This window comes from Cloeon dipterum, chromosome 4, assembly GCF_949628265.1.
Source record: "Cloeon dipterum chromosome 4, ieCloDipt1.1, whole genome shotgun sequence".
NCBI classification, from domain to species: Eukaryota; Metazoa; Arthropoda; class Insecta; order Ephemeroptera; family Baetidae; genus Cloeon; species Cloeon dipterum.
In genome coordinates, this window is record NC_088789.1 from 1,952,871 (window position 1) to 1,972,041 (window position 19,171).

The 19,171-nt window shown below is 37.9% G+C and overlaps 2 protein-coding genes and 1 long non-coding RNA gene across 3 annotated transcripts; 2 read left to right on the forward strand and 1 right to left on the reverse strand.

The window, feature by feature from the left end:
- Nucleotides 1-3,676: 3,676 nt before the first annotated feature.
- LOC135944019 (uncharacterized) lies at nucleotides 3,677-12,191 on the reverse strand. Its single transcript, XM_065490698.1, has 20 exons — nucleotides 12,133-12,191; nucleotides 10,464-10,607; nucleotides 10,267-10,403; nucleotides 10,118-10,206; nucleotides 9,877-10,010; nucleotides 9,437-9,817; nucleotides 8,515-8,937; nucleotides 8,118-8,458; nucleotides 7,917-8,062; nucleotides 7,666-7,854; nucleotides 7,449-7,567; nucleotides 7,162-7,393; nucleotides 6,793-7,109; nucleotides 6,173-6,385; nucleotides 5,893-6,116; nucleotides 5,775-5,843; nucleotides 5,524-5,714; nucleotides 4,182-4,364; nucleotides 3,933-4,127; nucleotides 3,677-3,871 (listed from the first exon to the last, which is right to left on the reverse strand). The coding sequence occupies exons 2-20, from the start codon at nucleotides 10,572-10,574 to the stop codon at nucleotides 3,795-3,797; spliced, it is 3,771 nt and encodes a 1,256-aa protein (XP_065346770.1). The 5' UTR covers nucleotides 10,575-10,607; nucleotides 12,133-12,191; the 3' UTR covers nucleotides 3,677-3,794.
- A 3,432-nt stretch (nucleotides 12,192-15,623) lies between these two features.
- Nucleotides 15,624-16,365, forward strand: LOC135944558 (uncharacterized). The gene is made up of 4 exons (XR_010575348.1): nucleotides 15,624-15,780; nucleotides 15,851-15,987; nucleotides 16,048-16,136; nucleotides 16,250-16,365. It is a non-coding gene; the product is annotated as an uncharacterized LOC135944558 (long non-coding RNA).
- Nucleotides 16,366-16,427: 62 nt separating this feature from the next.
- LOC135942303 (uncharacterized) lies at nucleotides 16,428-19,143 on the forward strand. The gene is made up of 7 exons (XM_065488341.1): nucleotides 16,428-16,835; nucleotides 17,399-17,821; nucleotides 17,878-18,218; nucleotides 18,274-18,419; nucleotides 18,484-18,669; nucleotides 18,727-18,842; nucleotides 18,898-19,143. The coding sequence occupies exons 1-7, from the start codon at nucleotides 16,446-16,448 to the stop codon at nucleotides 19,141-19,143; spliced, it is 1,848 nt and encodes a 615-aa protein (XP_065344413.1). The 5' UTR covers nucleotides 16,428-16,445.
- The last annotated feature ends 28 nt before the right edge of the window (nucleotides 19,144-19,171 follow it).

Below are 19,171 nucleotides of genomic sequence, written 5' to 3' on the forward strand. Positions count from 1 at the left end.
TATATACGTATTACTCCCGAATTAATACAAGAGTACAGAGACTAAAAATAACACAACTCGTTGCTAAAAACTGGAAAGCGGTGCAGGAAGTCGATATACTTCTTTTTGCATTGTTCAACTTGTGTAAAGGAACTGGTCCACCCTACTAGCAAATCAGCGGTATTTATATCAAGTTACAGAATGTTCTTAAAACAAAATCCGAAAATTAGTTAGCATTGCGTGAGTAAAACGTAGTCACAAAAGAAAGTTTCTCCTTTCAAGAGTTACTTAAGAATTTAGGACGTTTTTCCTTTTTTAGGCGACTGTCTTCAACTGCAAAATATGGCAATTTAAAAAATCTAACTTGCATTGCAGAGTATTGCAAAATGAAAATAAATTTAAATTCCTTTATTGTGCATAAACTCACTTTTATTGAGATAACCTCACAAAAAATTATGAGACGCTCATTTTTGATGTAGTATGAAGGATTTACCACTGACGCTCTAAGCTGAATTTCAGTAAAGAGTTTAATTCATACTGTTAAAACTCTTTTCCAGCTCAGAAATCAAATGTTCTTCTTCATGGAAAGTTTCCCAAGCGGCAGCTGAAAATTTTAAAAACATAACTAACACCTATTCAGAAATTAGGATCTACAATATACTCACTCTGACAAAATTTGGAGCAGTAATAGTTAACCTTTGGATACCCAGTTTTAATGCATTCTCCACAAGTTAAGAAATTTTTGTTGACAGATTTCTTGCACGTGTTGCAAATGTGCTCTTCAATTTCTTTTTGCGGTTTTTGTGCCTCTTGCAGGGCTTTACTTTGCTGTTTTTGTGCCTCTCGCAGGGCTTCGATAACTATCGCAAAAAACTATTAAAGAAAAATTTGAAATTTTTGAAAAAATACTTACCCTCCTTAGGAGGCTTAAACCTTTTCTTGGCCTTTACTGGTTTCGTTTTGCCACCATCACTGCTGGAAGAGGTCCAAAATTTGCAGTCCCTTAAACTAGAGAGGTCGCCCTTACTAACCACCGGCTGACAATTTTCCATCAACGGAAACTCCACGACCATGTCAGTAGCCATCTTGCAGATCACTTTGAAAGCAATTATGAAAATTATCTTAGATATTATAAATAGAACTAAAACTAAGAAACGAAGCATTTTTAAAAATGTGCATGTCACGCCAACGATATGCATGGCAATAGCAGGCATATTGACACTTGGCCAATCTGAGATACTTTTATTAATAATAACTTGTGACAAATCTCAATAATTTCTGCCGCGACCAGCAGTTGGATAAATTGCTTGGATATTTTCCTTTGCAAGGCAATTTCTTAGAAGCATTCTTCCAATTCCATAAATAACAAACTGACTTAAGAAAGGAAATTATTTAAAACATTTATTTGCCAATGTTTGAGCGATTGGCTCAGGTTAATATGAAGTTAATTATAAAAAATACCAAATTAATTCATGTAATCCTTAATTGCTCTCGTTTTAAGGCAGCAAATGACATGACATTAAACATCTGAGCCGCTTACATTTAGATCGGCGGCTGGCTTTCCGGATCCGCCGGCGGCTGGCTTTCCGGATCCGCCGGCGGCTGGCTTTCCGGATCCGCCGGCGGCTGGCTGGCAAAATATATTGTCCTGCTGACAATCGAGTCTGCTCATAGTTAGTTAAATTCTGATAATTAATAACACGATTCTCATCTATAAAAATCAAAAATCAAGCGTGGGAATATTTTGCGCCGTACACCAGCATTCTAAATTAAAATCGATTTTAAAGTTAGTCATCATACGAAACGATAATTGTGAGCGTACATTCATTTATATTTATAAAAAACAGTGGAATGACAAAATTGGAACCGTAAAAATATTAGGTTGGAACTGCTATTCTTGCGTTCAAGGTTAAAATATCAAATTAAAAATGAAAATATTTAGATCAATATTTTTATTTGACAGTGATAATAATTTCCAGATCAATGAAGGCAATAACATTTTACTGGATAAACAACTGTCGTATTTTTAGTTGATTAATTTTATTTAAATTCTAAAAATATTGATTTACATATTTTTACTGTCACCTTAGCATGTTTATTTATTTAAACGTTTAAAATTCTAATTAAATTAAATGGCTGAATAGCCCAGTGATTTTAACTTCTTAAAATTTCCCTCGTCTACTTAATGTTTGAACCACTATTAATGAAAAGTGAAATTCATTGCACACATACAAAATCTGCCTCCTTCCTCAATAGGATACAATTGGCAAACTGCAGCATATGGATAACGTTTTACGCTCTTATTCATGACGCAGCTTGTGCAGGTTTTTTCATATACGCTGTTGGTCAGATCTGACCGAGAGGAATCGAAATACGCCAAAAGAATATGGTTAAAATAAGCGCTGTAAATTTGAGAAAAAATCTGAAAAATTTTGAATTTGTACTGGAGCAAGTCTTTTTTATGTATGCAAATTGTTTATCGACCAACTGCTTATTGCATCCATCAATTCAAAGAGTATCAAAGCGGGCGGTAGACATTTATTTATTTAATAGAAAACTGTTAGTTTTAGTAAATTACAAATACATCTGACATAAATATTTTTTTACAGGATGGCAGTATTCCTTATTTTTTGGATGATATTCATGACCATTCTGTTCTTTCATATTTCGTGAGATCATCATCGCCGTTGACAGGATTAATGCACGCGAATGAGGAATATACGCAGCAGGTAATATGTTATTATTATTAATAAAAGCACATCAGACACTATTCCTCATATTTGTTTAGTACCGACGCTTGGAGCCCATCCACCTCAACTCGGCACCTTCTAAGACGCGTTAAATAAGGATTTTAACTTCAAAAGTGAAGAGCAGCAACACTTCAACTGAATTAAGATTAACAATAAAATATTTTAAACATTACAGCGTTCAAGAAGCAGCTTATTATGTAAATTTTATAGAGCATAATAAAGCATACACAAGCTAAGTATTGCGGTTTTTCTTATTGCCGTCACCACTGCTTTTTTCTCTGCTAGATGGGAAATTAGAGAAGTCGCCCTAATTAACCACCAGCTGACCATTTTCCATCAACGGCAACTCCTAAGTCCTTGTCAGTAAAAATCTTGTAGATCTCTTTGAAAGCAATTATGAAAATTATCTAGATATTATTTTTAAAAATGTGCATATCACGCCAACGATATATATATATATTGACCCTGGCCAACCTCAGACACTTACTAATAATTTGTGACAAATCTCAATAATTTCTGCTGAGACCAGCAGTTGGATAAATTGTGGATGGCTGTGCTGGTCAGGCCTCCTTATGTACGTAATACTCCCGAATTGATAATTGAGTACAGAGACTAAAAATAACACAACTCGTTGCCAAAAGCTGGAAAGCGGTGCAGGAAGTCGATAAACTTTTCTTTTTTCATTGTTCAACTTGTGTGGAGGAACTTGTCCACCCTACTAGCAAATCAGCGGTATTTATATCAAGTGACAGAAATTATTTAGCATTACGCGAGTTAAGCAGTCACAAAAAATTTTCTCATTTCAAGAGTAACATAAAAATTTAGGATGTTTTTCTTTTTTCTTTAAAGCTCTCAATATTAGTTGACAGCCTTCAACTGCAAAATATGTCAATTTAAAAAAAAAACCTAACTTGCATTGGGGGCAAATGAAAATAAATTTTAATTCCTAAATTGTGCATCTATTAATTTATAGAGATAACCTCACAAAAAAATATGAGATGCTTTATTTTTGTACAGTATGAAGGAATCACCACTGATGCTATAAGCTTAATTTCAGTAGAGAGTTTAATTCATACTGTTAAAACTCTTTTCCAGCTCAGAAATCAAATGTTCTTCTTCATGGAAAGTTTCCCAAGCGGCAGCTGAAAATTTTAAAAACATAACTAACACCTATTCAGAAATTAGGATCTACAATATACTCACTCTGACAAGATTTGGAGCAGTAATAGTTAACATTTGGGAACCCAGTTTTAATGCATTCTCCACAAGTTAAGAACTTTTTGTTGACACATTTCTTGCACGTGTTGCAAGTGTGCTCTTCAATTTCTTTTTGCGGTTTTTGTGCCTCTTGCAGGGCTTTACTTTGCTGTTTTTGTGCCTCTCGCAGGGCTTCGATAACTATCGCAAAAAAACTATTGAAGATACGATTGAAATTTTTGAAAATATACTTACCCTCCTTAGGAGGCTTAAAGCTTTTCTTGGCCTTAACTGGTTTCTTTTTGCCACCATCACTGCTGGAAGAGGTCCAAAATTTGCAGTCCCTTAAACTAGAGAGGTCTTCCTCATTAACCACCTGCTGACCATTTTCCATCAACGGAAACTCCACGGTCATGTCAGTAGCCATCTTGTAGATCTCTTTGAAAGCAATTATGAAAATTATCTTAGATATTATAAATAGAACTAAAACTAGGAAACGAAGCATTTTCAAAAATGTGCATGTCACGCCAACGATATGCATGGCAACAGCAGGCATATTGTCACTGGCCAACCTGAGATATTCTTTTTAATAATGTGTGACAAATCTCAATTATTTCCACTGCGACCAGCAGTTGAATAAATTGCTTGAATATTTCCCTTCCCAAGGCCATTTCTTGCAAGCATTCTTCCAATTCCATAAACACACAGACTTTAGCTACGAAATTATTTAAAACATTTATTTGCCAATGTTTGAGCGATTGGCTTAGATTAATATATAGTAAACTATAAATTACATGTAAATGCTTATTTGCACTTCTTGTTTTATGACCAGCGAATGACACGTCATTAGACATCTCACTCAGCCGCCCACATTTTGACCGGCGGCTGGCTTTCTGGCTCTGAGCCATCAAAGTCAAAACAGACGTCAGTGGCTAGCTGGCAAAATTTCATCGCCTTGGCTGGCTTGCAGCCGGCTAATCTGCTTTTTTAAAGACTGCACAACTCAAAAGTCACAACTTAGATGAAACACGCTGTAAACTGCAGAGATCGCCAAAATCCAAATTCTTCCAAAACACATGATGCATTTTTAATGAAGATCAAAATTATTAAAAAAGGTAGAATCCACGAGTGGCCATCCGATCATGAGAATTTTAGATTTTCCATGGAAAATCCTTTTTTTTTAATAATGCGCAAAAATTGCAAAACGCAAAAAAGTTTGTTTTTTCCTGTAAAATGAGGATTTTGCGATACCCTGGTTGCGAGTTACATAAATATGCAAGTAACACGAAAAATCCATAATCGACTTATTGAGTAATAACTACTTAAGAAAAATATTCGTGAAACAGAACGGCGCGAAAATTTTTAATTTAGCAGGGCACGTGAAAAAAAATTATAAAAACACAAACAAGAAAAGTCTGGGGGGCTGGCTGAGCCGATAATAAATGTCGGCGGCTGGCGGCCCGAGAAAAGGATTGGCTGATTGTGAGTCGCGCGGCTGGCTCAGATGACTAGTTGTGTTATTAATTTGGCTCTCACCAAGTTTAAAAATTGAAATGCCTATTTTTCAGACAGCACACTGCATAGAATATCAACATACCAGAAACATCATCAGCAAGAAGAACAAACGGAATGATTGGTTTGATCAGCAAATTTGTCTTTTCAAAATCTCCTCTGATAAAGGCAGCAACACATTTTCCAAAGCTGTCATTTGGCAGCTTTATTGAAGCCATGGCGGCCATTTCCTGGGAAATCAGACGCCGTGCGTTACACAACGCTTGCCAAAACGTCCTATATTAAGAAAGTGCATGAGATAGTTTTTGACAGTTTCATCATAATTTGGAATCCTACCAGAAATCTTTGCTGCAGGTGTAAAGGAACATGACCTCATCCACGTCACAGCGAGAAAACCTGGACAGACTAATGAGAAATTACTTTTAGGTTTGCTGCTGTTGAGTAGAAACCATACTTGTAGTAAAAGTAACTGCGCAATGGGTGCAATGTGGTCTCAATAGTGGACACCTCAAACATTGCTACCTTAAACTCTGCTGTTCGATTTACAGGAACCTCATGCCTGAGAGCACAATACATTTGATCAACTGCTCGGTGAACCATGAACAGAGCCTCGAATGGTTTGGATAGAGCAGGGGCTCGCGTTTTAAAAATGTAGTCTTTGTCATAAACAATGTTGATCTAATTAAAATATTAAATTGTGTTTAAGTGGTTTAATAATATACTTCTGCACTTACTCCAGTCAGTTTCAACAGTAACGTGGTCAGCATGTTGTAGTGAAGTCGCCACAAATTAGAGTAATTATTCATAGCCTTAGTCACAAGAGTTTTGCTGAGTTCATTATTTGATGAATTATCAAAACACCAGTTTGTGCTCAAGAAAATTTCAGCCAGTTTGTGACTCAGAGCCCCATTCATCTGATCAATTGTAGAGTTCATCACTTGCAGAATCTAATTTGGGGAAAATCAAGAAAATAAAGTAGTCAGACTATTATTTGTTATTTTAATGCATTAAAAAGAGCAATGAGATAAAAGAACTTTAAATAGAGGTCTCAGCCGCGATATTTAAAGCGGCGGCAGGCCAATTACACTGGCGGCTATAGCGGCTGACAATATTTATAACGTGAAGTTTGATAGTGATTAAATGGAAACGATTTTTATTCTCCTGCACAATTTTTTACCCTTTTTCACCAGCAGCTGGCGACCCAAAATTGCCGGCTGGTCCTGCAAATCTCAAGGCTATGAGACCTCTAAATACTTCCATTTTTTTTTTAAATTTAGTCAGCCGCGTCAGTCACCAGACAAAATTCGGTATGCCGCTTTTTTAAAAAGTATTATCGCGAAAATAAAGAACTAACCTTATTATGCATTGCAGTCATGTTGATCTGCAATTCAATCATTTTGACATCTCTAGTGCAGACATTTTCCTTGAGAATGTCCTTGTGGCTTGACATGAGCTGGTGAATGAGAACAAAGAATAAGCCTAGGCATTCTTCAATTGGGGGCTGTTCCTCATAAAGATGAATGTAGCAGGGGTAGAGGTAGTGTAGGAGTGGTGTCCACTGCGCGGCTGCAGCATTTCCATTGCTCGACCAAATGGAGTTCAATTGGAGTGACAGTTGCTCCCGAAGCCACGAGCCACAGACACCTACACCACACTCGAACTCCTTGGGACCTGAATGAGAAATAATGAATGAACTTTTACAACAGTTAACGTTACCAGTTACCTTCTGTTTTAAGAAACTCTTCTTTTTCTATTGACTTATCATCTAGTCTGGACAATTCTGCCTTCTTGGTGACTCTTATGAACGTCAAAAGGTGAGTGAAATCTCTCCCTTCGGCTTTCAGAGGCCAAACTGGTTCAAAGTCGCAAACAACTCCAAGTAAAATACCCAATCTGAGAAGATGATTCATCTCGAACATTTCATAAGCCAGATAGACCAAACTTCCAACCAAAGTCTATGGACCAAATTCTTTTTAATTATAATGAAATGTATAGTAATTAAATTATTACCTTCGCAGCTGACTCAGAAAGCACTTGGTCAGGTGCTTTGAAAGTGTTTGTGCAGTTCAGCAGAAGAAGACAGTGGCATCCAATTCTACCAATGATATCCATTTTGGCATAATCTCCTCCTGTTGTGATCAATTTGTGACAATTTCAGCTTTACAAAAAACATCTTTCTGAATCTGAATCTGCAAAACTGGTTTGCTATTTCTCATAATGAAATCACCTTTCATTGCTGACAGAGGCTTATCAAATTTGCCACTCGCCAATTCAAGGTTGACCACTCTGCTACGTTCAGTCGCAGGAATAATGTTCCCCATGCAGGCCATTGCAGAAACCACTTCTTTGACGAATTTCCCTTTCTTGTTCCACGAATTATTCCTAACCAGTGCGTAAGCATCACTTCCAAGTAATCCTATAATTATATACATATATAAAAAAATGTGAGTTTAAGGCTAATCCAATTGGCTATTTCACCTTTGAAGAGTGGCATCTGGGCGCCGTTTTCAAGCAACGGAGGATCCTTCCAAAAGTTGTAACTGCATTCCGCCAAGCCAATTGGATCATGAATTTTATTAGATGGATCTTTTTTCTGTGAAGGGCTCTTGTAGTACTCAAAATTCCTTAAATTTTGATCATTAAATGCAGCCCATTTTAATATTAATTGTTTATCCTTACCATGGGTGCCCAGAGTAATAGCAACTTATGTTTTCGTCCAGTTCAAAGTACGCGGGGTTAACATATTGTCCTTTAAAACTGAACTCTTTGAAGCATTCAGTCTTGAGACAACGAAGACTACTGTAGTCTTTTTCAGTAAATGCTTTCAAGCAAATTGAAATCATTGCTTGGAATTTGCCAGTAAATTCCCGCATTTCTGCGTACATGTCATTCTCGTGGCAGTAGAGACCAAGCAGAGTCAGTTCCTTCACCATCTTGACAGTCGTGAGTACTTCTTTGACAGGTTCAATGTGTTCGACAGGCAGTGGCCACACTTGCAGGGGGATGGTCTCCCTTTCAATCTATAGAGATTCTCATTAAAATTAGGGTTATTTATTAAGGCAAAAGAAAATAGTACCTTGAGAATAGAAAAGAGGGCTACAACAAACCATTGCTGCCTGATTGTGTAATTAGTCAGGAATTGACTGAGCACATCTTTACAAGTGAGGAAAGCAATTGCGTCTGATATTTGGTCTTCAGGCAGCAAAGCCTCATTGCAGTTCCAATTTAACAGAGTATGACCTGTGGCCACCAGTTGCTTCTTTTCCTCCGCATTGACGTCTTTTGAAGACGCCAACAGATGGTTCATTACATTCCTAACGGGAACCACAGTGCACCATGAGGCGAACCACGCAGAAATCTTCATGCTGTGTAGTCCTTGGATGTTTCTCTCGTGGTACTTCAGAGCCAAAATAGGAGGAACAGCTAACTGGACGCAACTAAATCTAATCTTTGCAAGGTCACATGCCGGCGCTTTAAAAGGATGGCCCTTTTTGTTGTGCTAAAAGGATAAAAATCATGAAATTTGAGTTCATTGCAAAACGTTTCAATTATAATTTACTTGCTTGAATAAACACACAATATTTAATTTTACGTCATGACAAGAAACAAGAAGTGACTTGCACCTCTTGGGCCCTACGAGAAACTGTCTTATCGATGCGACGCAATTGATCAACAGACAAATAGACTCAATTAAAAGTGATGAAAGTGATATCAGGTCAGGGGCTGCTAATTTCAAATTTTCCGAAAATACGGCAGATTTTTTTTAAATCCAAATCCAATTTTGTAAAAACGAACATGAGCGAACGCGCCTCATCAAGGGGCATATTGATTAGTGCTTAAATCAGAAAATTTGTCTATTTTATACATGAGAAGATGAAGATTTGGTCAAAGGGGGCCCTGTGGCGAAGGGTTGCTATACATTTTACAGATTGATAGAATCAGACATGATAGAAAAAATACGATTCTAATTATCACATAGAAGCAAGCGACTAAATTACCTTTAGGAGAATCTCAATGAGGGGTCCAACAAAATAACATTCCAGAACTGGTAGCGTGTAATAAGGAATTGGCTTCCAACTAAGCAACTCCATGCTGCTCATCTTGCACTTGGACAGGTCAAGTTTGTAATCCCTCTCTCGTGGCTGCTTTTTCTTGTTCCACCACGCGACCTCTTTCAACGGGACCTGCAGGACTGAACTGGCCAGGTCTTTCTTCCATTTCTCCCGCAAGTAATCCTCCAGGTCATCAGGGAGGTAATCTTCACTGCGCCACTTAGCTGGCATTTCCCACTCTGGCAAGGGCCGCTTTTCAGCCAGCTGCTGCAGCAATTGCGTTACGAAGCCAGCAACCCTCAGATAGACACACAAAATTTGGCGCATCTGGTGAAAATATTAAATGTTGTGGACTGCTGAAGCTATTTTTTTTAATTCAATTTTACCTCGCATCTTAAAATGTCAACAGCAGTTTTGCTGCAGAGACCTTCAGATACTTCATCGCAATCTTTTATGTGCTGCGGTGGGAACAATTCCTTGATGGTCTTCTTCAAACTAGCTCGCTCACTGTATTTTTGAGCTGTAAAATCAAATTCAAAATATTTAAAGCCAGTAATTACAACGATTTTTTTGTTTTAAATTGCGTGATAATGAATAAATGGGAAAAAATGTAATTGAATTTCTCACCATCTAGGAAATCTTCGATCATTGGGACATATGATCTGAGTGGCTTCAAGGTGAAGCTGGCGCAGAGCAGCGCGAGGAATTTGCCCACCCTAAAATATTACAATTACAATAAAAAGTATACATCGAAAACAAAGGTGCCAAAAGCTAACCCTTTTTTGCCTGCAGCCAGGTTTCGTAAACCATGGACGAAAACATAGTCTGAGCACTGCGAAAAGTACACTTGACCAAGCACTCCTTTTACTTCTTGTCTGAACGAAATCAGCTGACGGGTCCAAAACTTAATATCCTGGAATTACACGTAAGCATGAGCCGTGTTAGCTGTTAGCATGCTAATTAATATCAGTACCTGCTTGGCGATTAGCTCTTTACAGAGCTGTCGGTTTGCTTGAAGATACTCAAATTCTTCTTTAGTAAAAAAATCATCAACATAACGTCTATTTTTCACAGATACCTCCATTTCAAGGATGATGTAGTTTGATTATCAACGGATCTGAAATTCCAAATTAAAATGATTAATTGGGAATTAAAAATCTGCATTATTCATGCAAAAATCAGAATAAAATTCTCGTTTTCATTCTAACATGTGGCCCTTTATTCAGCTTAAATTCAGCCGAGAGGTGTGTGGGCGAACGAGAATTGTGAATTTTCCAAATGAAATGAACGAAGTTTGTTACAACACAAAGGCAATAATTCAAATTGTGTATATCTACATTAACACAAATTATTGTTGTATTAGTGCCACGCTCGATAAATATTCGATGTATGTAATTGAGGATTTAGAAAGGGGGTTTCCTCCCCAATAAATAATGTACCACATTTCCCCAAAACATTTCTTTTACACTGCAAATTAGCATGACAAAACTAAAACGGAGTTTGAGCAAAATTCATAGCATTCTTCGACCGCTTTTTTGCGCAAATGTATGTAACAATTGATTAAAGTTAGTGATTTTTGCATCGTAATGTACATGAAAATTATACACAATTACATACAGATCATTATGTAATCATTTTTTACATTATGTGTATCTATGTAGTAGAAAGTGGAAATAGAGGACTGATTTATTCTTTACCAATCAAGTTAATGTTATGTATCATATCTACATAGCAAAATACAGTCATGATGTTGTGTTATCTACATGTATGTATGTACATCGTGTTAATAAATAAATTTTTGGATATATATATTGTTTATGTACATATTGACTGATATTTTTTCTATAATGTATCTTATATTATATACTTCAGGAAGATCAGAGATATGTACAATACGCAGATACAAAAAAACATGTGTGTGCGTATCTATTATTACCTCAAGAATTTTAAGATTATGTATCATATGGGCTATGGCAGACTCACCATTTTCGCTTAACTCACACTTCTCGCTAGGATGGCTAGGATAGGGATTACATACATAGATACGAACAAGTTTGTTTATAATAATATATGTATGTACTAAAATAATAATGCTTACTGCCATCCACTGATATTTTGCGTCAAGATTATGTATACATATAATTTGAGTCGCGATTGATTATAATGCGAAATTGGTGGAGATCTGAATGTATGGGGGACTCACACTTTCCGCTCACTCACACTTCTCGCTCTGATGGGAAGATTCAATGTTAATCCCTATCCTAGCGAGAAGTGTGAGTTGGGCGAAAATGGTGAGTCTGCCATACATACATAATAGAGATAAAACGTCAATAGTACATATGGGGGACTCACACTTTCCGCTCACTCACACTTCTCGTTTTTTGATGGGAAGAATCAATGTAATGCCCTATCCTAGCGAGAAGTGTGAGTGTTGGGCGAAAAGTGTGAGTCCCCCATATTCTTCAATCAGTTGCGATTCTGACTTCTCAATTTGTGCAACTGCAACGCAAGAACTAAACACTGCGATCAAAGCTGCAGCTGACAGCTGAATATGTTTATGTTGGTCACTTAATAGAACTTTTTTGTATCTACTACATACGTTACAATGTAACTCCACAGAAAGGGAGAAAAAATTGACTTACGCGTAAAAATGAGGAAGACAACATATTTGTCTGACGTGAGCGCTCAGCTGCGACTGCAACGCGGAACGCGACTGGAGGAAGAAACGCAGAGGTAAAGTGCATGATTGCACAAAAGATCATGTTGCGACTTTTCAAGCAGGACAACATTCATCATCTCGTCACGTTCAAAGTGTGCTTAATTTGTGCTAAAACCTTTGCAAACTGAAGTTCATCTGAGAAAACTCGTGAATAACCGTTTAACAGGCCATGTTTATATCCAGTATGTATTGGTTTTTTTTACCGCGATGATATAATTTAAAAATAAAATTTAGCCTGATTTGAATGTAAAAAAATAACTGTCAATTTTTATATTGCTGATCAGGGTTTTAAGTCTGAAACCAAAGTTGACTGTTAAAAGATCGTCCCGCGAGATGATTTTTCCGGAGGTTTCAGCTTCAGCCATTTATTGCCGTGCAGCGCCGCGCCAGCCCTGCTAAATTTACTAAATTTAGGTTCACGTGTAAGCAGCGGGCAGCCGCCCAGCCGTCGTTAAAAAAGGGTCAAAAATTGAAAAGTGCAAAGGGCAAAATCCGCTAAAGAGAAAGAGTCTGAAATCGCAGCGGAAGAGTGCCTTACAATTAAATTTATTACAAAAGTATTCTCATTAATATGCCATTGCTGCAGATTGTCCCTGTCCCGATATACAAAATTCGGGGACGGGAGAATCCCGTAATATCTGTTCCTGCTCCCCTCTCTAATTAGGCTAATTAGGATTAGGAGACGCTTTTTGGGCTTTTTGCCCATTATGTCACCGTCGCGTTTGCGTGGGGGAGGCTCCTAACTGCGCTTCTTATTCTTTATTGCTTCTCCACTCGCCTTTGGTGTTAGTGATGCAGTTACGATAAGCATTACATACGTCTCCGAATGTATTTCATTTTATCAAAATTTTCGTATGCTTCAACGTATATATTATATAACTGTCTAAAAAAATTTCATGCAGTTGTAGGTGTTGTGTATTGCAAAAGGCGTCTGATTCCCAATAAAATGGCCATGGCTGCCAAAAGCTTTGGATTTGACGATTTTATTGCTGCATTTGCCAGAAGAGATTTAGACAAGACAAATTATTATTTGCTGATTAAACCAACACCATGCCGTATGCTGAAGGTCTGAGTGATATGTTGGTATCCTATGCAGTTTGCAGGAATTTTGGTTTTTAAACTCGGTGGGAGCCAAATTAATAACACATACATTAATTAGACATCTGAGCCTGCCGCGCCGATTCAGCCGATCCTTTTCTCGAGCCGCCAAAATTATGAAAGTTCGGGTTGGAGGGGGAGGGAGGGTAGTAGGCTGCGGTTGCTTGGTGAGCCGTAAAAATCAAAGGTCTTCGGTAAACAATTTGGCGCCAGTCCGGGTCTGTGCTAGTCCCTGACTCACCCGTCAGGCGCCAGGGTAAGGCGAAGCCACGTGTGCACCTGACAGCTGATCTCGGTGTTCAGTTCCCGCGTTGCAGTTGCACTAAATTCACTTGTCATGAGAAGTCGCGATAATAACTTTTTCTATTGACGTTTTATCTCTTTTATATCCGCACAAATTAATCGCGACTCAAATATAGTCCTGACGCAAAATATCAGTGCATGACGGTAAGCATTGTTTTCGTATGTATTTCATTATGTATGATATGTACATATATATCAAAATTTTCGTGTTCAAATTCTTGAGCTGTATTATTTGCTATATATGTATATGTATTTTATTTATCTCTTGTACCTCTTCCTGAAGAATGTGTAACGAAAAAATGTCAGATTTGTTACCAAAAATTTATGTTTAACATGATTTATTGTATAAAATGCATTGTGCCGGTATCTTTAATTCCTCGGCACTATAGAGTGTATTTCAAGAACAAGACCAAAAAACAATACCGGATTTCCGGTACTGTTCTTGTTTTGCCAGATTTTTTTCAAAATTCAATACCAGAACAATACCAAACAATACTGGAAAAGGCAATACAAGAATATGGTTTTTTACTGAATTCTTTATGGAGGTAGAAAAATTTTCATAGAAAAATTCTTCTAATTTTTAAAAATCCCTATTTTTGGTCGTGTAAATTTTTTATTTTCAATAAAAATTATTATTTTCATTAAAAATTGCAGAAAGATCCGCTAATAAGTTTTTGCAATAGATTTTTCCGAAAAAAATGCGTGTTTTTGCGAACCCTGCACTGGTTATACCAAGAGACCAAAAATTGTATCTCATCGCAATATTCCAAAATTTCTGACTATTTTGGCACGAAATATATATGATTCTTTCTGGGTAAAATCCCGTAAAACGCAGATAAAACCAAAACTAGTGTTTTTCCAACTGTTTTCTAAAAAAAAAAAAAAACAGTGTTGCATTTTTGCGTATTGCAAAATTGGTGAACCCTAATTGCTTTGCCTTTCCTCCTCGAACTGACAAAGTGAGAATCTTTAGGCTTTTAATTCTGCACTCTGCCATTGCTGCCGATAAAACTGTCCCTCGTCCCGCTGAAGATTGTCTCTGTCCCGTCCCATCCCTGTCTCGAAATACAAAATTCCCGTAATCCCTATGTCCCTGGTCCCCTCTCTAGTTTCAATTTTAAACCGGAACAATACCAGTTCCGTCAATAAAAGTTCCAGACAGTACAAAAGTTTGGCATTGAAATACACTCTACTCGGCTCGGCCCTGCAACTGAAGTCCTTGGCTAGCCCACGTGCTGCTGTCGCCCTCAGACAACATCGCGCCGCTCGCTGGAAAAGCGGACGCGGAGGGAGGCAAACTCTTAAGATTCCTCTTATTTCAACAAACAAATCTGGATAGGCATCGTCATCAAACTCGTCAGAATATCTTGGTGGCCCCTTTAGGGCTCCTTTCGTCAGATTAAGAGGTTTATAGTAGTCGGCCAAAGCCTATATGAACACAAACAGCTATACCTCCGCTAAAGCCATCTGGCAACTTTTATTTGAATCTTTCTGACAAAAGGGATATTTCGTTGGTAGTTGTGGCCGTTGTCTTCTTGTCGTTCCTCTGGTAAGAGTAAGACAGCCAACTCAACATGCCATGCCACTTCCGAGGACTCCTACGGGAGACCCAGTGCGAGGGCGACAGCAGTGCTCCCTCCAAAAAGAGACTCCTACCTGCCAAACGCGCAGAACGATCCTGGCTTAACCTCGCAGAACACAAAATCAGTAACTGCATGGTTTGAACTAGGTACATGTACTCTTATACTTGGTATGCACGTGAGGGCCACGTTTCTCCTCGTTCCGTCCTTTGTCCAGGTTATTATACGGTCCTTTCTCCTTTTATATTCACAAAAATTGGTATTATGCAGAAAGATACACAACATATATTTTGACTATATATTAGCTGTTGTGTTGAAACAAACTATATATTATGTTCGTTCTTTTCTTTCACGTGTTAAATTCGTGTTAGGATGAAAACTAATTCTGATTCTTGCATAATGCAGATTTTTAATGCCCAATTAATCATTTTAATTTGGAATTTCAGATCCATTGAAAATCAAACTGCATCGTCGTAAAAATGGAGGTATCTGTGAAAAATAGACGTCATGTTGATGATTTTTTTACTAGAGAAGAATTTGAGTATATTCAAGCAAACAGAAAGCTTTGTATAGAGCTAATCACCAAGCAGGTAATAGTATTAATTCGCATGCTAATATTGCTCTGTCCAACCCTGCTTGTATGCTTACGTGTTATTCCAGGACATTGTGTTTTGGACCCGTCAGCTGATTTCGTTCAGACGAGAAGTAAAAAGAGGTCTTGGTCGAGTGTACTTTTGTCTATGCACAGATTATGTTTTCGTCCATTGTTTACGAAACCTGGCTGCAGGCAAAATAGGGTTAACTTGGCACCTTTGTTGGCGATAATATGTAATTTTTATTGATATTGAATATTTCAGGGCGATCAAATTCCTCGCGTTGCTCAGCGCTAGCTTCACCTTGAAGCCACTCAGATTTCATGTCCCAAGGATCAGTGAATTCCTAGAAAGTGAGCATTAAATATTTTAATCTCAATTTTTCCCCGCTTATTCATTATCGCGCAATTTAAAATTTAAAATCGTTGTAATTACTGGCTATAAATATTTAGATTTGATTTTACAGCTCAAAAATACAGTGAGCGAGCTGGTTTGGAGAAGACCATCAAGGAAATGTACCCAGAAAAGCTCATCCGGAATTGCAATTATTTACTATCTACAGGTACCTGCGACTCACATGTTGCTGAAATTTTGAGTTACGGGGTAAAATTGAAATCAAAACAATTCGCTTCTGTCCACCAAATTTAATATTATTTCACCAGATGCGCCAAATTTTGTGTGTCTATCTGAGGGTTGCTGGCTTCGTGACGCAATTGCTGAAGCAGCTGGCTGAAAAGCAGCGCTTGCCAGAGTGGGAAATGCCAGCTGAGTGGCGCTGTGAAGACTACCTTCCCGATGAACTGGAGATGTACTTGCGGGACAAATGGAAGGAAGACTTGGCCAGTTCAGTCCTGCAGGTCCCGTTGAAAGAGGTCGCGTGGTGGAACAAGAAGGTGAAGCCACAAGAGATTAATCATAATCACACACTTGATCTTTTCAAGTGCAAGTTGAGCAGCATGCAGGTGCTTAGTTGGAAGCCGATCTCTTATTGCTCGCCACCTATTCTAGAACATTTTTATGTCATCGCACCCCTCATTGAGATACTCCTGAAGGTAATTAATAGTCCTTCACTTCTATGGGTTAATTGCAATCCTATTTTTCTTCTAAATTAATTAATTACATCTTTATTGACTTTTGGGGAGGTCGCATATACACATCAGATTATGTTACATTCTCATCCATCCTCAGACTGTTTGTTCGCGGTTTTGCTGGCTTCGTCACTTTTAATTGAGTCAATTGATCAATTACGTCGCATCGATAGACAGTTCCCCTAAGGTCCCAAGGCAGGGTCCTGAGTTTACCGACTAGGTTGAAACTGGGTTAGACCAGATAGTTAAGCCCGCTTTTTTGGGATTTTCATCAACACTTAAATATATATAAAATAATATAATGATGAACAAATTTTCTGACAGTGACATATCATATGGTGAATATAAAAATAGACAAAGTTTAACCAGTGCAACCCTGCCTGCCAGGTTTTTCAGAACTCTGGTCCGCAAAAGCCACTTGTCAACATATAATAAGAAAAATTGTATTTAATAAATCTAGAAATTAAATAATAATTAACATCTTGCATTCAATGGGGACTCAAATTTCTTGATTTTTATCCTTTCAGCGAAACAAGAACAACCATCCTTTTGAAGCGCCTGCATGTGACCTTGCAAAGATTAGATTTAGTTGCGTCCAGTTAGCCGTTCCTCCTATTTTGGCTCTGAAGTACCACGAGCGAAACATCCAAGGACTGCACAGCATGAAGATTTCTGCGTGGTTCGCCTCATGGTGCACTGTGGTTCCCGTTAGGAATGTAATGAACCATCTGTTGGCGTCTTCAAAAGACGTCAATGCGGAGGAAAAGAAGCAACTGGTGGCCACAGGTCATACTCTGTTAAATTGGAACTGCAATGAGGCTTTGCTGCCTGAAGACCAAATATCAGACGCAATTGCTTTCCTCACCTGTAAAGATGTGCTCAGTCAATTCCTGACTAATTACACAATCAGGCAGCAATGGTTTGTTGTAGCCCTCTTTTCTATTCTCAAGGTACTATTTTCTTTTGCCTTAATAAATAACCCTAATTTTAATGAGAATCTCTATAGATTGAAAGGGAGACCATCCCCCTGCAAGTGTGGCCACTGCCTGTCGAACACATTGAACCTGTCAAAGAAGTACTCACGACTGTCAAGATGGTGAAGGAACTGACTCTGCTTGGTCTCTACTGCCACGAGAATGACATGTACGCAGAAATGCGGGAATTTACTGGCAAATTCCAAGCAATGATTTCAATTTGCTTGAAAGCATTTACTGAAAAAGACTACAGTAGTCTTCGTTGTCTCAAGACTGAATGCTTCAAAGAGTTCAGTTTTAAAGGACAATATGTTAACCCCGCGTACTTTGAACTGGACGAAAACATAAGTTGCTATTACTCTGGGCACCCATGGTAAGGATAAACAATTAATACTAAAATGGGCTGCATTTAATGATCAAAATTTAAGGAATTTTGAGTACTACAAGAGTCCTTCACAGAAAAAAGATCCATCTATTAAAATTCATGATCCAATTGGCTTGGCGGAATGCAGTTACAACTTTTGGAAGGATCCTCCGTTGCTTGAAAACGGCGCCCAGATGCCACTCTTCAAAGGTGAAATAGCCAATTGGATTAGCCTTAAACTCACATTTTTTTACATATGTATATATAATTATAGGATTACTTGGAAGTGATGCTTACGCACTGGTTAGGAATAATTCGTGGAACAAGAAAGGGAAATTCGTCAAAGAAGTAGTTTCTGCAATGGCCTTCATGGGGTACATTCCAGCAGATGAATGTAGCAGAGTGGTCAATCTAGAATTGGAGATTGGCAACTTTGATAAGCCTCTGTCAGCAATGCAGGGTGATTTAATTTATATTAACGAGAATCAGCAAACCAGTTACAAATTGATCACAATAGGAAATTATACCCAAATGGATATCATTGGTAGAATTGGATGCCACTGTCTTCTTCTGCTGAACTACACAAACACATTCAAAGCACCTGACCAAGTGCTTTCTGAGTCAGCTGCCAAGGTAATAATTTAACTAATTTACATTTTTTAATAATTATAACGAATTTGGTCCGTAGACTTTGGTTGGAAGTTTGGTCTATCTGTCTTATGAAATGTTCGAGATGAATCATCTTCACAGACTGGCTCTTCTGCTTGGGGATGTTTGCGGCTTTGAACCAGTTTCACCTCTGAAAGCCGAAGGGGGAGATTTCACTCACATTTTGGAATTCATAAGAGACGTCAAGGAGGCAGAATTATCCATACTCATTGATCAGAAGTCGGTAGAAAAAGATGAGTCTCTTAAAACAGAAGGTAACTGGTAGCGTTAACTGTTGTAAAAATCCATCATTA

Excerpts from the sequence above, each read along its gene's own strand:
- LOC135944019 (XM_065490698.1), bottom strand. The coding sequence starts at position 10,574 with ATGGAGGTATCTGTGAAAAATAGACGTTATGTTGATGATTTTTTTACT. Across the intron at positions 8,938-9,436 it reads TCATTGAGATTCTCCTAAAG|CACAACAAAAAGGGCCATCC; the intron begins GTAATTTAGTCG and ends TTATCCTTTTAG. Across the intron at positions 8,459-8,514 it reads CCCTCTTTTCTATTCTCAAG|ATTGAAAGGGAGACCATCCC; the intron begins GTACTATTTTCT and ends GAATCTCTATAG.
- LOC135942303 (XM_065488341.1), top strand. The coding sequence starts at position 16,446 with ATGCGCCAAATTTTGTGTGTCTATCTGAGGGTTGCTGGCTTCGTGACG. Across the intron at positions 17,822-17,877 it reads CCCTCTTTTCTATTCTCAAG|ATTGAAAGGGAGACCATCCC; the intron begins GTACTATTTTCT and ends GAATCTCTATAG. Across the intron at positions 18,843-18,897 it reads TTTCTGAGTCAGCTGCCAAG|ACTTTGGTTGGAAGTTTGGT; the intron begins GTAATAATTTAA and ends TTTGGTCCGTAG.